Source organism: Balaenoptera ricei, chromosome 2, assembly GCF_028023285.1.
Source record: "Balaenoptera ricei isolate mBalRic1 chromosome 2, mBalRic1.hap2, whole genome shotgun sequence".
Lineage (NCBI taxonomy): Eukaryota > Metazoa > Chordata > Mammalia > Artiodactyla > Balaenopteridae > Balaenoptera > Balaenoptera ricei.
This window is the reverse complement of record NC_082640.1, coordinates 124728557-124750986: the sequence shown is the minus strand read 5'-3', so window position 1 is coordinate 124750986 and position 22430 is coordinate 124728557. Positions and strand designations below refer to the sequence as shown.

The 22430-nt window shown below is 35.9% G+C and overlaps 1 protein-coding gene and 1 non-coding gene across 4 annotated transcripts in view; one reads left to right on the top strand and one right to left on the bottom strand.

Moving 5' to 3' along the window:
* PRORP (protein only RNase P catalytic subunit) overlaps positions 1 to 22430 on the bottom strand; it is a 126954-nt gene that overhangs the window by 56252 nt on the left and 48272 nt on the right. For all 3 annotated transcript variants that reach the window (XM_059914105.1, XM_059914108.1, XM_059914106.1), the window contains one exon: positions 14644 to 14751. In XM_059914105.1, coding sequence (XP_059770088.1) covers positions 14644 to 14751 — 108 coding nt within the window. The remainder of the gene's footprint in view (positions 1 to 14643; positions 14752 to 22430) is intronic.
* LOC132361449 (small nucleolar RNA SNORA1) lies at positions 15285 to 15419 on the top strand. The gene has a single exon (XR_009501737.1). It is a non-coding gene; the product is annotated as a small nucleolar RNA SNORA1 (small nucleolar RNA).

Below are 22430 nucleotides of genomic sequence, written 5' to 3'. Positions count from 1 at the left end.
ACTGTAGTAAAACCAACTAAGAGATGGCAATCAAAACAAATTCTGCAGTGTTTCTACCCAACTACTTTCTATTCAATGCTCCAAGCATGCTGTAAGAATGAAAGCATTAGGTGCTGATGTCTGGCCATAATTCTTTTAAATTACATTATAAATTTTCTTTCTGTGGAAGCCATTTTAACCAATTCTTAGTTATCTACAAAAACAGGGAACAGAGTTTTGAACAGCTAGCAAGATTAACTAAAATGATGTACTTTTCCCCCTATACACCCTCTACTAGAGGAGCTTATGAACAACTGAAAACCCCAAATGCAACCTGCAAAAGGAGCAAGGGGAAAAAAAAAAGGACTGACTCCTGGGGAGGCCTGTGTGTTGGGGTGGGAGTGCCGGTGGGTGGGGAGGAGATGACAAGAGCAAAAATGCAGGATGAGAAGCTTTCTACTTTATATCCTTTGTTTTCTGGGTGAAAGCTTAGGATGTTGCCCCTGTCCTCTCAAGGCAATCTCATATCACCCATTATTAATAATGACTTGGTGGCTCAAAAGAAAAATCCGTCTAAAAATGAAAGTTGTGAAAGTATGTGTAAAGTATGAGTTATGGAGAGTTTAGAATTCCTACTTCATCATTCTGGGAAAAATGGTCAATAAAAGCATCAGTTCTTTCCACATAAAACCATAGTGAAGGAATTTGATATTGAAAAAAGGAATCTAGGCACAGTTTGCACTGACATGATGAAACTCATATCTGACTCCTGGACTTGACCACTGTAACAAGCAAGACATCACCAACTTCAGTGCGGTAGTCATCAGAGCTGTTAAAAAATACTAATCCTCTTTCTCCTTCCAGGCACATGGTAGGACTGCCTTTCCTATGCTGCTGAACTCAGGTGTAGCTATGTAACCTGTATTAACTGGTATCATATCTGAGCAGAAGCTTTGAGTCAGTGTGTGCTTCACCACTTTCCCTTTTCCCTCTGCCACAGTGACTGGCAATATTTCAGAAAGTTATTCTGGGTCCTGGAATGAGAATGGTGATGACAAAGATGACCTAAAATGGACATATAGCATGAACAAAAAAATAATTCATTTTAAGCCAATGAAATTTTCAGTTTATTACTGCAGCATTACCTAGCCTATCCTGGCTAATATAGTCTGTCTTTTGTTTTCTCTATATTGTTAATATATTTCTCATTTACTTACTCTACAGAGAAGTTAGCTATTTATTTAGAGACTCAAGTTTAGGTTCTAAGCATCAGTTCAAAAAGAATGAATGAGGACACGGGGAGGGGGAAGGGTAAGCTGAGACAAAGTGAGAGAGTGGCATGGACATATATACACTACCAAATGTAAAATAGATAGCTAATGGGAAGCAGCCACATAGCACAGGGAGATCAGCTCGGTGCTTTGTGACCACCTAGAGGGGTGGGATAGGGAGGGTGGGAGAGAGACGCAAGAGGGAGGAGGTATGGGGATATATGTATACGTATAGCTGATTCACTTTGTTATAAAGGAGAAACTAACACACCATTGTAAAGCAATTATACTCCAATAAAGATGTTAAAAAAAAAAAAAAAAGCATGAAGACCCCAAACTGAAAAAACTACAAGAGTAGTCAGTTATTTAAATTAGGAGACTAAACACATCATAAAAAACTACTATGCTTTTATTTCTACAGAGTTAAGACCATAGACAACTAAATGAACTCACAGGGTTGTTGTGTCTTTTTTCTTTTGCATTTATTGGACTATGTGCCAGGCACTGCAATAGTGCTTTTCAAGGATTAGCTCATTTAATCATCACATAGGAACCAGGAGGTTAAGTAACTTAGCCTAGGTCACACAGCTACTGTGTGAAGTAAGCTGCCAAGAATAAAACTCAAGAAGTTTTCAGTTAATCCTGAAAAGCAGGTAAGTTATTTCTAACAGGTTATCTGAATTACTGTATATCCATTTGTTCATTCTTTCAATCATTCACTAAGCATCTCCTGAGCACTTATGATGTTCAAGGCCCTTTTCTCAGTGCTGAGGATAAAACAGCAAGCAAGGTACACAAGATCTTCAATCTCAGGGCATTTGCATCGTAATGAAGGACAGTAACAAAGTTAACAGAGAAATGTATAGGTAATTATAGATACTAAGTGCTATGAAGGAATTAAATCAGTTATCTACTGCTGTGTGATAAACCACTCAAAAACTTGGATTAAAATAATCTCTTACTTTCTCACAACACTATGGATTGGCAATTTGGGTTGGGCTCAGCTGGACGTTATTCTGTTCCACATGGTATAGGGTAGGCTCATTCATGTGCTCACAATCATTTGGCAGGCTGCCTGGAGGTTGTCGGTCCCAGATGACTTTACTCACACATCTGGCGCCTTAGTTGGGAAGGCTGAGTTCTCTCTCTCTCCCCCCACCCCCCCCCCTCTATGTGGCATCTCCTCCTCAATGAGACTAACCTCGGCTTATTCGTAAGGTGTAGTTCCTAGAGAGTAACAGCATAGCTGCATGGCCTTCTGAGCCCAAGTCCCACAATGTCACTTCTGTTACATTCGCAAGGCAAGTCATAAGGCAACCCCAGATTCAAGAGATGGGGAACCAGACTCCATCTCATGATGAGGGAAACTGCAAAGAAGCTGTGGCCATTTTTAATCCACCATAGAAACAAATAAGGTTGTTGTAACTGAAAATACAGGCATAGGTTGGGTTAGCAGAGTGGGGTTACTTTAGAAGAATCAGGGAAGATCTTTGAGATGCTGATAATGATCCAGTTGTTTGAAGAAGGAAACACATTAAAGGCTGAAGGAATACCAAGTACAAAGATCTTGAGGAAGGAACAAGTTTGGAATGTCTGAGGAACAGGAAAAATCCTAGTGTGTCTGTAATTCAGTGAAAGGCAAAGAGAAAAAAACCAGAGATCAGGCTGAAAACAGGTAAAGATCAGATGATGAAAAGTACTATAATCCATGATAAGAAACTTGGATTTTATCCTAAGCATCCTGCAAAGTCAATGCGGCAAGGATGAAAAAGCAAGGAGGCCACTTAGGAGTTTAGGTGAGAGATGATGTTAATAGAGATAGAAAGAAGTGATTAGATTACAGGATATATTTGGGAATCATGACCATTAAAACTTGTCAGTCAACTGGACGTGGGGCTAGTGAAAAAGAGTAGTTGAGGTTACAATCCTTGGAGGATGGTGGTGCCAATTACTCACTCACTTGAGCTTAAAAAAATATGGATACAATTTAATTTCTACCTCTCATTATGCAGTGCTTTTCCTCAGAAGTATTTGTAAGAGCCTAAATAACATGTTGTTGGGAGATGGCTGTTCATAAAAAAATCCATGCTGCTCCCAAAACATAGTTTATGAAATTAAAAGAAATCAGATTCAAGAAAATCCAAAACACTACACCTTGCAGGTAATGAAAAAGGAATGTTAGTCTAAGTGCTACATAAAGGCTGGCTCAAGTGCCATACAAGGGTTCATACCTAACACTTTCTAATCTAGTCATTGTTTCTCCCAAATTACAACATGTTCTGGAGAACTGAATGTTACAAAACCATTTTGCAATACTTAAAATTTCTTTTTTTTAATTCTTATCCCATGTATTTTGGGTAAACATTATTCTCCATTTTTACATTCCAAGTAAATTTTTAAGAAAAGAGTCATACACAAACACAAGAATCACTCTCAATAGACAACAAGATGCAAAATATACTATGAATTTCTTGCTTAGATAACATAACCATCAGCCTAATCATGTTCCAGCATTCATAGCATTTATCAGCCTATAGACATACCCTCACATCTTAAAACAGTATCTGGCATGGAACAGTTGCTCGATAAACAGTAACTGATTCTACATTGTAATTCCCTGCTAAGATGCTCTAACTGTTCTTCTCAAAATGGAAGCTATACATCAATAATTAACCTGCCAGTCACTCAGACCCTTCCCTCTTCTCAAAAATAAAAATACAAACCAAAACCTTTCTTCTTCTGAAACACTGCAACCAAATAAATATTTTTGAAAAGCAGAATACACTTAACACTTGAAAAACATCTACAAGGTGAGTAACAAGTCTTATTTTGCCCAGATTTACTAAAGGTTCAACAGATGAATTAGAAAGGGTCAAGGCTAGTCCTGTCTAAATCTCACTATACTCTAAATTATGTTGGTTTATCATCTATTGAAGATTGCTTCTTTAAAAGGGAACCCTCCTACACTGTTGGTGGGAATATAAATTGGTGCAGCCACTATGGAAAACAGTATGGAGGTTCCTTAAAAAACTGAAAATAGAGTTACCATATGATCCAGCAATCCCATTCCTGGGCATACATCTGGAGAAAACTCTAAATTGAAAAGATACGTGCACCCCAATGTTCATAGAAGCACTATTTACAATAGCCAAGACATGGAAGCAACCTAGGTGTCCATTGACAGATGAATGGATAAAGAAGATGTGGTACATATATACAGTGGAATACTACTCAGCCACAAAAAAGAATGAAATAATGCCATTTGCAGCAACATGGATGAATCTAGAGATTATCATACTAAGTCAGACAAAGACAAATATCATATGATATCACTTATATGTGGAATCTAAAAAATGATACAAATGAACTTATGTACAAAGCAGAAACAGACTCAGAGCCATAGAAAACAAACTAATGTTACCAAAGGGGGACAGGGGATAAATTAGGAGTCTGGGATTTGCAAATACAAGCTACTATATATAAAATAGATATACAATAAGGTCCTACTGTACAGCCCAGGGAACTATATTGAATATCTTGTGATAACTTACAATGGAAAAGAATCTGAAAAAGATATATACATATATAACTGAATCACTTTGCTGTATACCAGAAACTAACACAACATTGTAAATCAACTATACTTCAATTTAAAAAAAAAAAGATTGTTTCTCTAAAAATGCAGACACTAAAATGTAAATAGATAGCAAGTGGGAAGCAACCACATAGCACAGGGAGATCAGCTTGGTGCTTTGTGACCACCTAGAGGGGTGGGGTAGGGAGGGTGGGGAGGGAGGGAGATGCAAGAGGGAGGAGATATGGGGATATATGTATGCGTATAGCTGATTCACTTTGTTATAAAGCAGAAACTAACACACCATTGTAAAACAATTATACTCCAATAAAGATGTTTAAAAAAAATGCAGACACTATAAATTCAAGAACTAAAACTATAGAACTTTAGAAGAAAAGATAGGCATAAGTCTTCATGATCCTGGATTAGGCAATGATTGATCGATTGATGCATGCACGCTGCACAGCGTGGCATGTGGGATCTTAGTTTCCCAACCAGGGACTGAACCCGAGCCCCCTGCATGGAAGCACAGAGTCTTAACCACTGGACCACCAGGGAAGTCCCAGGCAATGATTTCTTTAGATAGGACACCAACAACAGGCAAAAAAAAAAAAAAAAAAAAGACAAATTGGACTTCATCAAAATTAAAAACTTTTGTGCTTCAAAGGATACCATCAAGAGACTGGAAAGACAATCCAAATGGGAGAAAATATTTGCAAATCATATATCTGATAAAGCCCTAGTATTCAGAATACATGAAAAAATTACAACTCAATAAAAAGACAAGTAACACTATTATAAAATAAGCAAAGGATTTTAATAGACATTTCTCCAAAGAAGATATATAAATGGCCAAAAAGCACATGAAAAATGCTCAACATCATACACCATTAGGAAATGCAAATCAAAACTACAATGAGGTACCATTTCATACCTATTAGGATAGCTATAATAAAAAAGACTGGTAATAACAAGTGTTGGTAAGGACGTGGAGAAATTGGAATCTTACATACTGCTGATGGAAATGTAAAATGGTGCAGCTGCTTTGGAAGTTTGGCAGTTCCTTAAAAGGTTAAACAGAGAGCTACCATATGACCTGGAAATTCCACTGCTTAGGTATATACCCAAGAGAACTGAAAACATGCCCACACAAAACATGTACATGAAGTGTTCACAGTAGCATTATTCTTAATAGCCAAAAGTGGAAACAATCCAAATCTCCACAAACTAATGAAGAGATAAATAAAATGTGGCATATCCATACAAGGGAACATTATTCAGCAATAAAAAGTAATGAAGGGGCTTCCCTGGTGGCGCAGTGGTTGAGAATCTGCCTGCCAATGCAGGGGACACAGGTTCGAGTCCCGGTCTGGGAAGATCCCACATGCCGCGGAGCAACTAGGCCCGTGAGCCACAACTACTGAGCCTGCGCGTCTGGAACCTGTGCTCTGCAACAAGAGAGGCCGCGATAATGAGAGGCCCGCGCACCGCGATGAAGAGTGGCCCCCACTTGCCGCAACTAGATAAAGCCCTCACACAGAAATGAAGACCCAACACAGCCATAAATAAATAAATAAATAAATAAATAAATAAATAAATAAATAAATTTAAAAGTTCAAAAAAAAAAAAAAAGTAATGAAGTACTGGGACTTCGCTGGTGGTCCAGTGGTTAGGAATCCACCTTCCAATGCAGGGGATGCGGGTTCGATCCCTGGTCGGGGAACTAAGATCCCACATGCTGTGGGGCAACTAAGCCCATGCGCTCTAGAGCTCGCGTGCTACAGCTAGAGAGAAGCCCGTGTGCCACAACGAAGATCCTGTGTGTCGCAACTAAGACCAACACAGCCAAATAAATAAATAAATAAATAAATAAATATTTTAAAAATGTAATGAAGCACTGATTCATGCTACAATATGGATGAAATTTGGAAGCATGCTAAGTAAAATACGAAATGTCTAGAATAGGCAAATCCATGAAGACAGAAAATAGATTAGTGGTTACCAAGGGTAAGGGGAGAAAGGAACTGAGAGTGACCACTAAAGGGTATGGGGTTACTTTGAGGGGAATGAAAAATATTCTGGAATTTGATAGCAATAATGATTGCAAAACTCTGTAAATATAGAGTTGTCCCTTAGTATCCAGTGGGGATTGGTTCCAGAACCCCTGGTAGATACCAAAAGCCATGGATGCTCAAGTCCCTTCTATAAAAATGGCATAGTTGGCCCTCCATATCTGAAGATGCAGAACCAGCAGATTCAGAGGGCTCACTGTACTAAAACTCACTGAACTGTACACTTTAAAAGGATGAATATTATGGCTTATGAATTATACCTCAATGTAGGTACTAAAGAAATGAGACATTACTTGATCAAAACTGCCAAAAGTGAAATCTAGCCGGGGACTTTACAATCTCCAGTTCCATTCAGTATATCCTATAATGGTATTAAGACACCAGAAACTACAAGATGAACCATGGATTTAGTAATAACTTTTAAGCAAAAAACAAAAAAAGTTTTCTTCTTCAGTAACAAACAAAATTATATATTAATCATAGTTCCATGCTGTATTTTTTTTTTCAGAATCACAAGTAACATTTAAATAGGAATCTTCATATCTGAGTTAAAGGCTCTTCTGAATTACTTTTGGCCATAGCAGCTCTATGACATGTAACATACATACTACTCTCCTGAGAACCTGTGTTCTTCACCTTTACTTTTGTATCACTTTTAAGACCAACAGCAAAAACAGAGTGAAGAATACTGGGGCTTTACCTGCATTTCATATTTGATTATTGCTTTTTCTTTCAATGAATTATGCCATTCTGCAAAAATCGGTTCTAACAACCTCTCCTTGCTTTAAAATTCTGTACGTTGCTCTGAGAAATGTGTCAATTACCACCACCTTTTACTGCATGGTTAGAAAACCATCAGCAAATATTTAAAGTTAAGATTAAGGTTAAAATTAAACAGCGTGTGGAGCTGCCAATACAACTAACTCAACTGAGGTCACAAGTGGATGAATAGACATAGCTGTGTACAGCTAAATTTGCACATTCCCAGGCAATGACAACCACCAGTAAGTCTCAGCTCTACATGGTGACTGGCAAGTTTCTACTGACATCAATTATAAGACATAATCTGACTTCAAAAAAATTAAAATATAAAAAAGTGTATATGAAAATTGAGAAAATAAATTCACAACCAGAACTTATTTTTAGCTCCTTAAATCACTATCACCCCTAAACTGTAGACTCTGAGATCAAGATATGTGATCAAGGTGTTACTCCCTAAATAATGAATGTAAAAATGGTCTTTTCTAATTTATGAACTTACAGAGAACAATGCTGGATACGTAATTGACCATTAATAGAAAAGGACCAAGAAGAATTTGTCACATATTATGTAGAGGGTTCATGGAAAAAACATAAATGACCTGTACATTATTCCACAGAAAAAACCCTGGAAACTTCTTCACACAAAGATGAAAAATTCTAGAACTAAGATTCCTAATCTTTCCTTTGTGCACACTTAAAGGCAACTGTATTAAGAGAGAGAAAATACTAGCAAACAGAATCCAACAGCACATTAAAAGGACCATACACCATGATCCAGTGGGGTTTATCCCAGGAATGCAAGGATTCTTCAATATATACGTAAATCAATCAATGTGATAAAACATATTAACAAATTGAAGGAGAAAAACCATATGATCATCTCAATAGATGCAGAAAAAGCTTTCGACAGAATTCAACACCATTTATGATAAAAACCCTCCAGAAAGTAGGCATAGAGGGAACTTACCTCAACATAATAAAGGCCATATATGACAAACCCACAGCTAGCATCATTCTCAGTGGTGAAAATCTGAAACCATTTCCACTAAGATCAAAAACAAACAAGGTTGCCCACTCTCACCACTATTATTCAACATAGTTTTGGAAGTTTTAGCCACAGCAATCAGAGAAGAAAAAGAAATAAAAGGAATCCAAATTGGAAAAGAAGAAGTAAAGCTGTCACTGTTTGCACATGACATGATACTATACATAGAGAATCCTAAAGATACTACCAGAAAACTACTAGAGCTAATCAATGAATTTGGTAAAGTAGCAGGTTACAAAATTAATGCACAGAAATCTCTTGCATTCCTATACACTAATGATGAAAAATCTGAAACAGAAATTAAGGAAACACTCCCATTTACCACTGCAACAAAAAGAATAAAATACCTAGGAATAAACCTACCTAAGGAGACAAAAGACCTGTATGCAGAAAACTATAAGACACCGATGAAAGAAATTAAAGACGATACAAACAGATGGAGAGACATACCATGTTCTTGGATTGGAAGAATCAACATTGTGAAAATGACTATACTACCCAAAGCAATCTACAGATTCAGTGCAATCCCTATCAAACTACCAATGGCATTTTTCACAGAACTAGAACAAAGAATTTCACAATTTGTATGGAAACACAGAAGACCCCAAATAGCCAAAGCAATCTTGAGAAAGAAAAACGGAGCTGGAGGAATCAGGCTCCCTGACTTCAGACTATACTGCAAAGCTACAGTAAACAAGACAGTATGGCACTGACACAAAAACAGAAATATAGATCAATGGAACAGGATGGAAAGCCCAGAGATAAACCCATGCACATATGGTCACCTTATCTATGATAAAGGAGGCAAGAATGCACAATGGAGAAAAGACAGCCTCTTCAATAAGTGGTGCTGGGAAAACTGGACAGCTGTATGTAAAAGAATGAAATTAGAACATTCCCTAACACCATACACAAAAATAAACTTAAAATGGATTAAAGACCTAAATGTAAGGCCAGACACTATAAAACTTAGAGGAAAACATAGGCAGAACACTCTATGACATAAATCACAGCATGATCCTTTTTGACCCACCTCCTAGAGAAATGGAAATAAAAACAAAAATAAACACATGGGACCTAATGATACTTAAAAGCTTTTGCACAGCAAAGGAAACCATAAACAAGACAAAAAGACAACCCTCAGAATGGGAGAAAATATTTGCAAAGGAAGCAACTGACAAAGGATTAATCTCCAAAATATACAAGCAGCTCATGCAGCTCAATGTCAAAAAAACAAACAACCCAATCCAAAAATGGGCAGAAGATCTAAATAGACATTTCTCCAAAGAAGATATACAGATTGCCAACAAACATATGAAAGGATGCTCAACATCACTAATCATTAGAGAAATGCAAATCAAAACTACAATGAGGTATCACCTCACACCAGTCAGAATGGCCATCATCAAAAAGTCTGCCAATAATAAATGCTGGAGAGGGTGTGGAGAAAAGGGAACCCTCTTGCACTGTTGGTGGGAATGTAAATTGATACAGCCACTATGGAGAACAGTATGGAGGTTCCTTAAAAAACTAAAAATAGAACTACCATACGACCCAGCAATCTCACTACTGGGCATATACGACCCAGCAATCCCACTACTGGGCATATACTGAGAAAACCATAACTCATAAAGAGTCATGTACCAGTGTTCATTGCAGCACTATTTACAATAGCCAGGACATGGAAGCAACCGAAGTCTCCATCGACAGATGAATGGATAAAGAAGATGTGGCACATATATATAATGGAATATTACTCAGCCATAAAAAGAAATGAAACTGAGTTATTTGTAGTGAGATGGATGGACCTAGAGTCTGTCATAGTGAAGTCAGAAAGAGAAAAACAAATACCATATGCTAACACATATATATGGAATCTAAAAAAGGAAAAAAAAATGGTTCTGAAGAACCTAGGGGCAGGACAGGAATAAAGACACAGACATAGAGAATGGACTTGAGGACATGGGGAGGGGGAAGGGTTAGCTGGGACAAAGTGAGAGAGTGGCATGGACATATATACACTACCAAATGTAAAATAGATAGCTAGTGGGAAGCAGCCACATAGCATAGGGAGATCAGCTCGGTGCTTTGTGACCACCTAGATGGGTGGGATAGGGAGGGTGGGAGGGAGACGCGAGAGGGAGGGGATATGGGGATATATGTATACGTATAGCTGATTCACTTTGTGATACAGCAGAAACTAACACACCATTGTAAAGCAATTATACTTCAATAGAGATGTTAAAAAAAAAAGAGAGAGAGAGAGAGAGAGAGAAAGAGGACAAATAAGAAGGTCAAGAATATTTCCTTTCTGGGTTATTTTATTAAACTTTGTTTACAAATTTTAAAAATGTTTGATCTAAGAAGTCTGGGTTAAAACTGTCCAGCGCTTTTCACGTAGCAGATTCATGGCACAAATGCAACTAAATAGTTGAAGCAATCATGTAATAAGCAACTTTGAAGAAATGTGTTCTATTTGGGCACTTTTATACACTGTTGGTGGCCATATAAATTGCTACAATCATTTTGGAAAGCAATTTGGCAATATGTAGTGAGACCTTTAAAAATATCCTTACCCTTTGACTCAAGAGTTCTATTTCTGGGAATCTATTCACAGGAAATCATCTGAAACGTGCACAGAGATCTTCTTCCCAGCATTATTTACCATGGTGAAAAATGAGAAACAATCTAATATGCCCACCAACAGGGAAATGATTAAAAAATTGTGGTAATCCATAAGATACAGTTATTTTAGAATATTTACCAAGAATGCCTTTTTACTTTTCCTGATGGTGATTTTATTTTTAATTTTAAAGTAATATATACTCATTGTAAAGAAAATTTTAAAAACATAAATGAAAAACTAAAATCCTCTTATTGTCTTATACTCTATCCCCAACTCCTAAAGTTAACTATTGTTAAGTTTTTATGTGTAATTTCTAGAAATTTTCTAGTCATATACAAACTTACCTAACAAACATTTATATATGGGTAATCCTTTGGTTTGCTTTTAACACAAGTGGGGCCATATTCAGTTTGTTGCTCTTCAACTTTTTTCTTACACTTACTTTGGGTATCGTCCCACATCAGTACATACAGATCTCTCTCATTCATTTAAAATAGATGTTTCAACATATATCAGGTCCTAAGTTGACAGATATTTAGGTTGATTACACTTTTCTGCTTACAAACAATGCTATAACTGAGATATTTGGACACATAACTTTATATAGTAGTGTGAATATATTTGTTTCTAAGAGTAGAATTTCAACATTTTAGGCATCCAAAGTTATTGCCAAATCACCCACCAAAAAAACATTGTACTGATACCCTCTTCTCTACCTCTCCAAACCATTCAAAATACTGGATACTACCAACTTTTAAATCTCTGCCAGTCTGGAAGATAAACATTTTAATTTGCATAACTAGAATTATGAATAGGGTTAAGCCATTTTTCTACTGCATGGTTCATCTTTTTCTTGTAGACTTATAAGCGACCTTGGTACAGTCACAAAATTAGCCCTTTGTCACATGTGTTGTAAACAATTTTTTTCAGTTGGTTTTTATTTTTAAACAATGTTACTAGTATTTTTTACTATCTAGCAAATTTCTCTATTCCTCCCATTAGGGTTCCTGAATTTTATATATGCTTCAAAGGTCCTTCCATCTCAAATATTTTTAAAAAGTACATGATTTCTCCTATTCTTTTTACAATTTCATTTTTACTGAGAGCTTTCAACAACTGTAAGTTAAAATATAGATTTATAATTATTTACACAGTTGGAGCCCAATTAGGTAAAAAAAAAAAAAAAACAACCGAAAAATACGGCAAGGAAATAAAACATTGACAGTGATTATTGTTGAATGTTAGGATTATATATGATTTTCTTTTCTGTAACTTCCAAATTTTCTACAACGAACAGGCCTTACTTTTACAATCGTAAGAAAATAACATTTCTTAAAATCAAATTTTAAATTTTTCTTAAGTTTTTGATGGTACTGGCTTCAATTCTCAATCAAGTATTGTTTGAGTACCTCACCTAGAGTCTAACACTAATACTAAATCTAATACTAAGGCAGAGATTTGTATTTTCTTTTAGCTCCATTGACATGGATGACACAACAGGAGAAAATCTTAGACTGCCAAACAGGGGTTAGCTGAAAGCAAGATTACGGCTCCATTTGGGAAGTTACTTTGAATAGTAATCACAATAATAGTTACACCTATTAGGTACTTAGTATGTGCCAAGTATTCTTCACTACATCTTTAAGAGATGGGTACTATTATTATGCCTATTTTACAGATTGGGAAACTAAGGCACAGATAGGTTAAATAACTTGCTCAAACTATGAAAGCAATTAAAAGTGGTAGATTGAATATAAAAAGTCTGGTTCCAGAATGCCTGTTCTTAATTTCTAAACTAAAATGCTACTTTAAAGCTATTTAAAATGCTATTAAATGCTATTCAGGTGGTGTCTCTGAGTCTCCAAGCTGAGATTTCCCAAATATAATGCCAGTGCACTACCACACATAACAGTGCTCTGAAAAGCTGGGTAATAACAATTACTTGTCACATAAACTATGGCTTACATTAAATTATTTTAAGAGTAAAAGCTAAAAGTAGTGGCAGATGCCTATGATTTCCCTGGCCCATCATTTGTTCTCTGCCTCTCTGCCAAAATCTGCTAAAATCTTTAAAAATGTGCACATTTTTCTCCCACAATGCTGGGGGATGTGTTTACTACATCATCTTCAACATGGTACCTGCATAAGTTATTCCCATTTGGGCTATATATTTCTGGCAAGCCAATTTTTAGTGCTTTGTGTGAAGCTGAAAGTCAAATAGAAGGTAAACAAATAGGAAACTTCTCATTCTCACAGTTTAGATGGGAATGAACCCTTCTGATTCTGAGCTGTACCATGCATTAGTGATAATAATTTCATGCTTCCTATTCTGGCTTTGCTTTTGTCAATGTTACTGCTTCAAAGGGCCCTTCAGGTACCTAAGAGATAGAAATATTTTCAACTTACTTTTGTGCTTTTTAAAAATAAAGGAGTAAAAAGTACATACTTGACCATAAAAATGTAGGCACAAACGTAAAGGAAAGGCATACAAAAAATTTTCTATAAATCTACCTTGTCCTTTGTTAGTACCTGTAAACTTTTTTGAGTATAAATGGTCAAATTGGACTACTAGCATCTCTGAGAAAAAGCTTTTAAGTTGGCAGTAATTTTTAGGAAATAATAGTTTAACTACAGATGAACGGCCATAGATTGCCAGCAATAAGAGCCACAAGTCTGAAACCCAGGAACTCTCTACAATCAACTTTTGATGTTATGACTGCTTTCTAAGGATTTACTGTACAAAATTGACCTTAATTTTCTAATTTTCTAATCTGTAAAAATGGGGATTAAAATAATTGCTCACTAGTGCTATAAAAAATCATGATATTCCTATTAGAAACTACTAGGACACTGAGAAATTGACAGAACAAACAATTACCTTACAAAAAAAAGAACTGCTTAGGTTAATTTATGAACATAGTATGTTTGGAAAAACACAAATGTGAGTTATGATTAATATCTCTTAATAGTATATGTTGATAAATTTCAAATGGAGGGATGTGATCCACAGGGACAAAATAGAGTAACCCCAAAGAGTAGAGACCTAGGAGAAGGTTAGCTAAAGGTTACACAAAAAGGGCTGAACTGGCCCTTTATTACATAGACTTTTTAATCTCTCACTCTTGCCCTGCCTGTAAGAGCCACTTACTTGCCAGAGATGAAAACACTGAATCTTAGATGACTGGTTGGTCACTTTTGGGAACTTATTTTTAGAGGAAGGTAAAATGGGAAACTAAGAGACCCAAGGAAGATCAAAAATGGGTACAATAAATACTTCTAGAGATTTGGAATAACAAAATAAAACTTGTACTTACAACTTGAGATTCACGAGCTTTAGGAAACATTTTGGCAACATTGAGCCCATCAATGACAATATCAAAAGGAGGATGGTATTTTACAAAGTTCTGAAATCTCTTAAGTTCCTAAAAAAGAAAAGCCAGATAAAATATTAATAAGAACCTAGTAAGGTCTTTATCATAAACACACTGCTATGACTTTCATTATTGTTCTGGTAAGTCAAAATATTCATCCCTTAAAAATACACACACACACACACACACACACACACACACACAGAGATGCTTTCAAAATGAAATCTGAAAAGACCAGCCTAATAGATGCAACTGCATGTAATTATCTGATACATCTTATAATCTCGCTTTACACTTCACAAAGTACTTCACGTGGTATTTCATTTGATCTGTAACCAGTTATCTAGTGTGCTACACTGACACACATGGTAGTCAGATGAGAATAAAATGTCAAAATCTCTATGCCCTGTTCTATAAGCCAAGGAGATGCGAATCTCTGATATGCCAGTCTATCAGTGCAGCCATGTTGAAAAAACAAGACTCTGTAACTTGTACTCCTCTCTTGTCATCAAGAGGATTTGGTTACTTATGGTTATTTTGAAGAGTTGAAAATTCATTCATTCATTCAACAAACATTTGTTGAAAGCCTCATTCTATTGAAAATGGGCACTGTTGTTCATGGTGTCCATAAATTGTTAATGTGGCTACATTGAGAACACAGGTTTTGCTTCCATCACTGTAATTTTATTGCAGTGGTGACAATGAAACATGTAATATTTTTTGCTAGGCTCATAAGTAAAAATTGGATATAACAAGGCTTTTCAACATTAGAAAAGATGAAGGAATAAATAGCAATGTACTTGCTATATTTAACTTCTGGGAAAAAAAAATTTGTTGAGCACCTACTGTATGCCCAGCAGTTACCAAAGAGACAAAACCCCAACTAATGGAGCTTGCATTTTAATGGGAGGAGACACAAAATAAACAAGTTAATATATTAAATGTCAAATGTGATGAGTGCTATGGATGGAAGAAAAGGAGGAGAGGGAGTTCCACTCCTGGTAATGACGGAGTAGCCCGTAATGGATTACCAGATAATATAATATTTTCTATATAAAAAGTAACTATTTGAAGGTACTAGAGAATGACCAAAAGCAAGCAGAAATTGGAGGGCACACAACATTTGAAAGAAGGTTTGATGGTTTTAAAACATGTCTGAAAATTCTTTGACACTCCTCCCCCCTCAAAAGGTAGATTCTAACTCCCTTCACTTGAATAGAGGCTTTTCTTTGTGACTGCCTCAATGAATGAGTGTGACAGAAGTGACACTATGTGGCTTCCAAGACTGGGTATTAAAAGGCAATACAGCTTCCATCTGGCTCTCCCTCTTAGGATGCCTGCTCTTTGAACCCAACCATCATTAAAAACCCAGGCAGAGGTCATGGGTCATGTACAGGTGTTCTACCTGACAGTCGAACTGAGTCCCAGCCAAAAGCCAACATCAACCATCAGATCTATGAGAGTGAGGGAGATTTCAAGATGAACTTAGCCTTCATTTGATTACAACAGTAGAAGGACCAAGCAAAAATCACACAACTCAGTTTAGTCAAACCTTAGAGATGATATAATCATAATAATAGGTGACTGTTTCTGTTTAATGCCACTACATTTGGGGTGGTTTGTTATCTATTTATGGATAACCAGATAATAAGTGAACTGCAGCAGGAGAAATTTGCCTGTATGTGGCTTTTTGCCAGAGGTCACTCTCTAGTCAGCATGGTTGGCAGGGGCAGCTGGAAATCAAGCAGAAAGCCACAGACTGACTGGTTTGAGAAATCAGAAGACTTTGAGGCTGCCAGAGAGGCTGGGAAGTTACAGAAAGAATGCTAGAAAAGAGGGAACTGCAAAAATCTGTGTATAAATCTGCCCAAATCCTTGGCTAACTCTTGATCTGTACATGCGTGGAGGAGACTCCAAGGAGCCCAGCAAAAAAAACAACAGATGAAAGACTTATTAACAGTCTGGTAAAGCAGAAAATCAATAACCTCCAGAGGAAGATAATGGAATCCAGAGCCTTTGCAACATGCCCCTCACAATGTCCAACATACAACTTAAAAAATAATAAACATGAGAGGAAATAGGAAAATGTGACCCACAGTCAAGAGAAAAGAAAGTCAACAGAAATCAATCCAGGTCCAGATGCTGGAGTTAGCAGGCAAGAAGTTTAAAGTAGCTACTATAAATAGATTTAAGAATTTAAAGGAAAATATAGTTATAATGAATGGAAAGAAAGGAAAAAACCAAAAATGGAAACTATAAAAATGAACATTCTAGAGCCAAAAAGCACACATGTGGAATAAAATATTCACAGGGTGGACATTACAGCAGATTAGGGATGGGAAAAGTAAGAGTCAGTGAACACAAATGACGGAGCGACAGAAATTATGCAACTGAAGGAAAAAAGATCGAAAGAAAAAGATAAATAAAGCCTTAGTAACCTGTAGAACAATACCAAACAGACCAACATATGTGTCATTGGAGTCTAAAAGTCTAAAAAGTCTAAATGTGTCATGGAGAGGAAAGGAGAAAATAGAAAAGGGAATCTGAATAATGGCCAAAATTTGATGAAAAATATAACTTATCTAAGAAGCAGAGCAAACTCAAAGCAGGATAAATACAAAGAAAATACAAAGCAGGATAAATCAAAGATAAATCAAACATGCAGGTGTGATATATATGACAACAATAGCACAAAAACCAGGAAGTGTTTGGTAAATGGAATTCTACTGCTACAAGGTTCCTACATTTTATGTGAAATGGTATAACCTAAACTCTAAGTGGACTAGGTTGAAGATTCATATTATAATCCCAACTCATATATTTAAAAATAATACAGAAAAGGCACAGATAAAAAGCCAACAGAAGAATTCAATGAAATATTTTTAAAAATTTGATTAACCCATGGGCTTCCCTGGTGGCGCAGTGGTTGGGAGTCTGCCTGCCAATGCAGGGGACACGGGTTCGAGCCCTGGTCTGGGAAGATCCCACATGCCACGGAGCAACTGGGCCCGTGAGCCACAACTACTGAGCCTGTGCGTCTGGAGCCTGTGCTCCGCAGCAAGAGAAGCCGCGACAGTGAGAGGCCCGCGCACTGCGATGAAGAGTGGCCCCTGCTCGCCGCAACTAGAGAAAGCCCTCGAACAGAAACGAAGACCCAATACAGCCAAAAATAATAAATTAATTAATTTTAAAAAAATTTTATTAACCCAAAAGAACATGAAAGTAGGAACAGAGGAACCAAACAACATTTTTTTGGATAAATATAAAACAATAGCAAAATAAAATATTTAAATTCGACCCTATCAAAAATGCTGTTTATAAGAGACATACTTTGTTTTTTCTTCCAATTTTATTGTGATATAATTGACATACAGCCCTGTATAAGTTTAAGGTGTACAGCATAATGATTTGACTTACATACATTATGAAATGATTACCACAATAACTTTAATGAACATTCATCACCTTAATATACACAAAATGTTATAAAAAAGAAAAAAAAATTTTCTCTTGTGACAAGAACTCTTAGGGTTTACTCTCTTAACAACTCTTAAATTTGACACACAGCAGGGTTAATTATATTTATCAGGTTATACATCATATCTCTAGTATTTATTTATCTAAATAACTGGAAGTTTGTGCCTTTGGACTAACGTCATCCAATTTGCCTTTCCTCCACCTCCTGCCTCTGATAACCACAAATCTGATCTCTTTTTCTGTGAATTTGTTTGCTTGTTTGTTTTTGAAGTACAGCTGACCTACAACTGTATGTTAGTTCCTCATGCACAACATAGCGATTTGATATTTCTATATGTTTCAAAATTATCACCACGATAAGTCTAGTTACTATCTGCCACCATAGAAAGATGTTACAATATTATTGACTACATTCCCCACACTGTACTTTTAATACCCGTGACTCATTTATTTTGTAACTGGGAAGTCTGTACCTCTTAATCTCCCTCAACCTATTCCTCTCAGCCCCCGCACTCATCCCCTCTAGAAACCACCTGTTTGTTCTCTGTATCTATGACTCTGTTTCTATTTTGTTATGTTTGTTCATTTGTTTTGTTTGTTAGATTCCATATAAAAGTGAAATCATAGAGTACTTGTCTCTCTGTCTGACTTATGTCACTTAGCATAATACCCTTTAGGTACATCCATGTTGTTGCAAATGAAAAAATTTCATTCTTTTTTATGACTAATATTCTGTTGTGATATATACATATATATACACATGCATGCCACATCTTCTTTATCTATTCATCTGTTGATGGGCACTTAGGTTGCTTCCATGTCTTGGCAATTGTAAATAATGCTGCAGTGAACACTGGTGTGCATATATCATTTCAAATTAATGTTTTCATTTTCTTTGGATAAATACCCAGGAGTGGAAATGCTGCATCATATGGTAGTTCTAGTTTTAGTTTTTGAGGAACTTCCACACTGTTTTCTATAGTGGCTGCACCAATTCACATTCCCACAAACAGTGTAGAAGGGTTCACTTTTCTCCACATACTCACTAGCTCTTGTTATTTGTTATCTTTTCGATAATAACCATTCCAGCAGGTGCGAGGTGATATCTCATTGTGGTTTTTGTTTTCAATTCCCTGGTGATAGTGACATTGAGCATCTTTTCATGTGCCTGTTGGACATCTGTATGTCTTCTTTGGCAAAACGTCTATTCAGGTCCTCTGCCCACTTTTTAATTGGGTTGTTTGTTTTTTTAATGTTAAGGTGTATGAGTTCTTTGTATATTTTGGATATTAACCCCTTATCTGATATATCGTTTGCAAATATCTTCTCCCATTCAGTAGGCAGCATTTTCATTAAGTCATCAGTTTCCTTTGCTGTGCAAAAGCTTTTTAGTTAGATGTAGTCCCATTTGTTTAAAATATTTGAATTCAACCCTATCAAAAATGCTGTTTATAAGAGATGTACTTTAAATATAAAGATATGGATAAGCTGAAAGTGAAAAGTAGGAAGAAAATACATATCATGCATCAGTATGCTTAAGAAAGTCGGAGTGGCAACATTAATTTTAGACAAAATAGATTTTAAGAAAACGAGTATTACAAAAAATAAAAAGGTACTCTTTGCAATGACAACAAAATCAATATATGGGGAAATCATATTCATAAATAAGAACAGAGCTTCGAAATACACGAAGCAAAACTTGACAGAAGTGAAAGGAGGAACATAAATGTCTATAATCATAGATGGCAATTTCAACACTTTTCTCTCCGTAATTGATAGAACAAGTAGATAAAAATCAGCAAGGATAGAGAAGACCTAAACTACTATTAACCACTTTGACTTGATTGATATCTAAAGGACAATATATCCAACAATGGCAGAATATTTCTTCCTTTTAAGTACACATGGAACACCAAGACAAACCACAGCTCTAGGCCATAAAATGAGTCTCAATACATTTATAAATATTAAAATCTGAAAAACTATATTTGCTGATTACTCTAACATACACACACACACACAAAAGTGAACCCTTGTACACTGTTGGTGGGAATGTAAATTGGTGCAATGACTACAGAAAGCCAAGAGCAGTAAGATATCTAGAAAAGTTCCAAGTATTTCTGAATAATACTTCTAAATAACCTATGGGTTAAAAGAAAATTACATAGGAAATTAGAAAATACTTTGAATTAAGTGACAGTAAAATATTAAATATCAAAATTCATGCCTGCATTAGAGCAATACTTAGCTTTAAATGATTACATGAAAAGAAGAAAGGTCTAAAATCACTGATCCAAGTTTTCACTTTAAGCTAGAAAAAGAAGAGCAAATCAATTTCAAGAAAGTAATAATAATAATAAAGAGTAGAATCAGAGAAACAGAAAAGTAAGAAAACTAACAAGGGAAAATGTTGGAGAAAAAAATGAACCCCCATCTCTATCTCACATCACACTCAAAAATTATTTTGTTATAGATCATAAGTCTAAACCCAAAAGCCAAAACTATGAAATCTAAACCTAAGAGCCAAACCTAGAAGAAAAGAGAATTCTGCATAACATCAGGATAGACACAAATTTCTTGGGCAACACAGTCCTCACCAATATTCACACAGTGTGCCTCCTGATACGATGCCTCTGACAAGGATACAACAGCATTTTTGTGATATTCTTGCCAAAAATGCATAGTCTGAATCTAATCATAAGGAAATATCAGGTGAACCCAAACGGAGAGACATTCTACAAAACACTAGGTCTATAGTTTTCAAAAAAAAATCAAGGTCCAAGAAAGACAAAGAAAACTGGGATTTTTGTTGCAGCTGAAAAGAGACCAAAGAAACATGACAACTAAACCCAATGTGTAATCCTGGATTGGATCTGGGGGAAGGAGAAACTTACAAAGGACATTATTGTGACAAGTGATAATTGTGACTGAGTATCAACTGCGGATTAGATAATATCATTGTATCAAAATTACAAAGAGGAAGAACCCCCTTTAGGCCAATAAGCACATGATCAGACACTCAACATGATTAGTCATTAGGGAAATGCAAATTTAAAACCACTGAGAAATCATTATCCACCCACCAGAATGATTAAAATTTAAAAGACTGACCATAATAAGCATGTGGAGCAATTGGAACTTTTAAATATTGCTAATGGGATGCAAAATGCAACCACACTATGGAAAACAATTGGGCAGTTTCTTATAAGGTTAAGCATACATTTATCCTATATCTCAACAATTCCACCTTTAGGTATTGAAAGAAGAGAAATGAAAACATGCATCCACACAGAGACTTGTATGTGAATGTTAATAATGGCTTTATTTGTAATTGTCCCAAACTGGAAACAATTCAAGTGTCCATCAACTGGTGAATGAATGGAAAAAAATGTGGTATATCCAGACAATGTTATACTATTCACCAATAAAAAGAAACTACTGATACACACAAACACTTGAATGGATTTCAAAAGTATTATGCTAAATTAAAAAAACGGCAGACATAAAAGGCTAATACATACTGTATGATTTCATTTATATGAAATTTAAGGCAAAACTATACAAACGGAAAGCAGATTAATGGTTCCAGGAAGGAGGGAGAGGGAACTGACTGCAGTGAATACAAGGGAACTTTTGGGGGATGATATACTTGGTCCCATATCTTGATTATAGAGGTTATGACACAACTGCATGTATTTGTCAAAACTCACTGAACTGTACACTGGCAAATTTTATTATATGTAAATTATACCTTAATAAAGCTGATTAAAAAACAAAAGGAAGAACATCCTAGTAGTAATAAATATTTCACCTTTAAGATAACCATCGGTCCATATACGTGCTTTCATATGTCACTTGACTTCTTTAGTTTTTCTATCCCTGCCAACTGCAGTTGTGCGGAACCATCCTCTTTCCCTTCTACTCAGCAGAACACTTTGTTTTAAAATTTCTCTGCTCAAATATATTTCCTATACAATGTTTAGAAAGTTCCAATTCATATCAAAACTAACTAAATATTAGTTGGAATGGGAATACTATTTTTTATAAATGGAAATAAAACTATCAAGGAAATTAAAACAGTTCACATACAACATGACCATTTCTTGTTTCAGTCTGAACGAACCAAGGAAAACGAGTGCATTAAATTTCTAAAATTCAGGTTTCACTAATAATTAACGTTAAAAAGATTTCCCATTATACTTCCAACTTATCATCTTGGTGCTGCTCTTGGTACCCATTATATTCACTTCAGG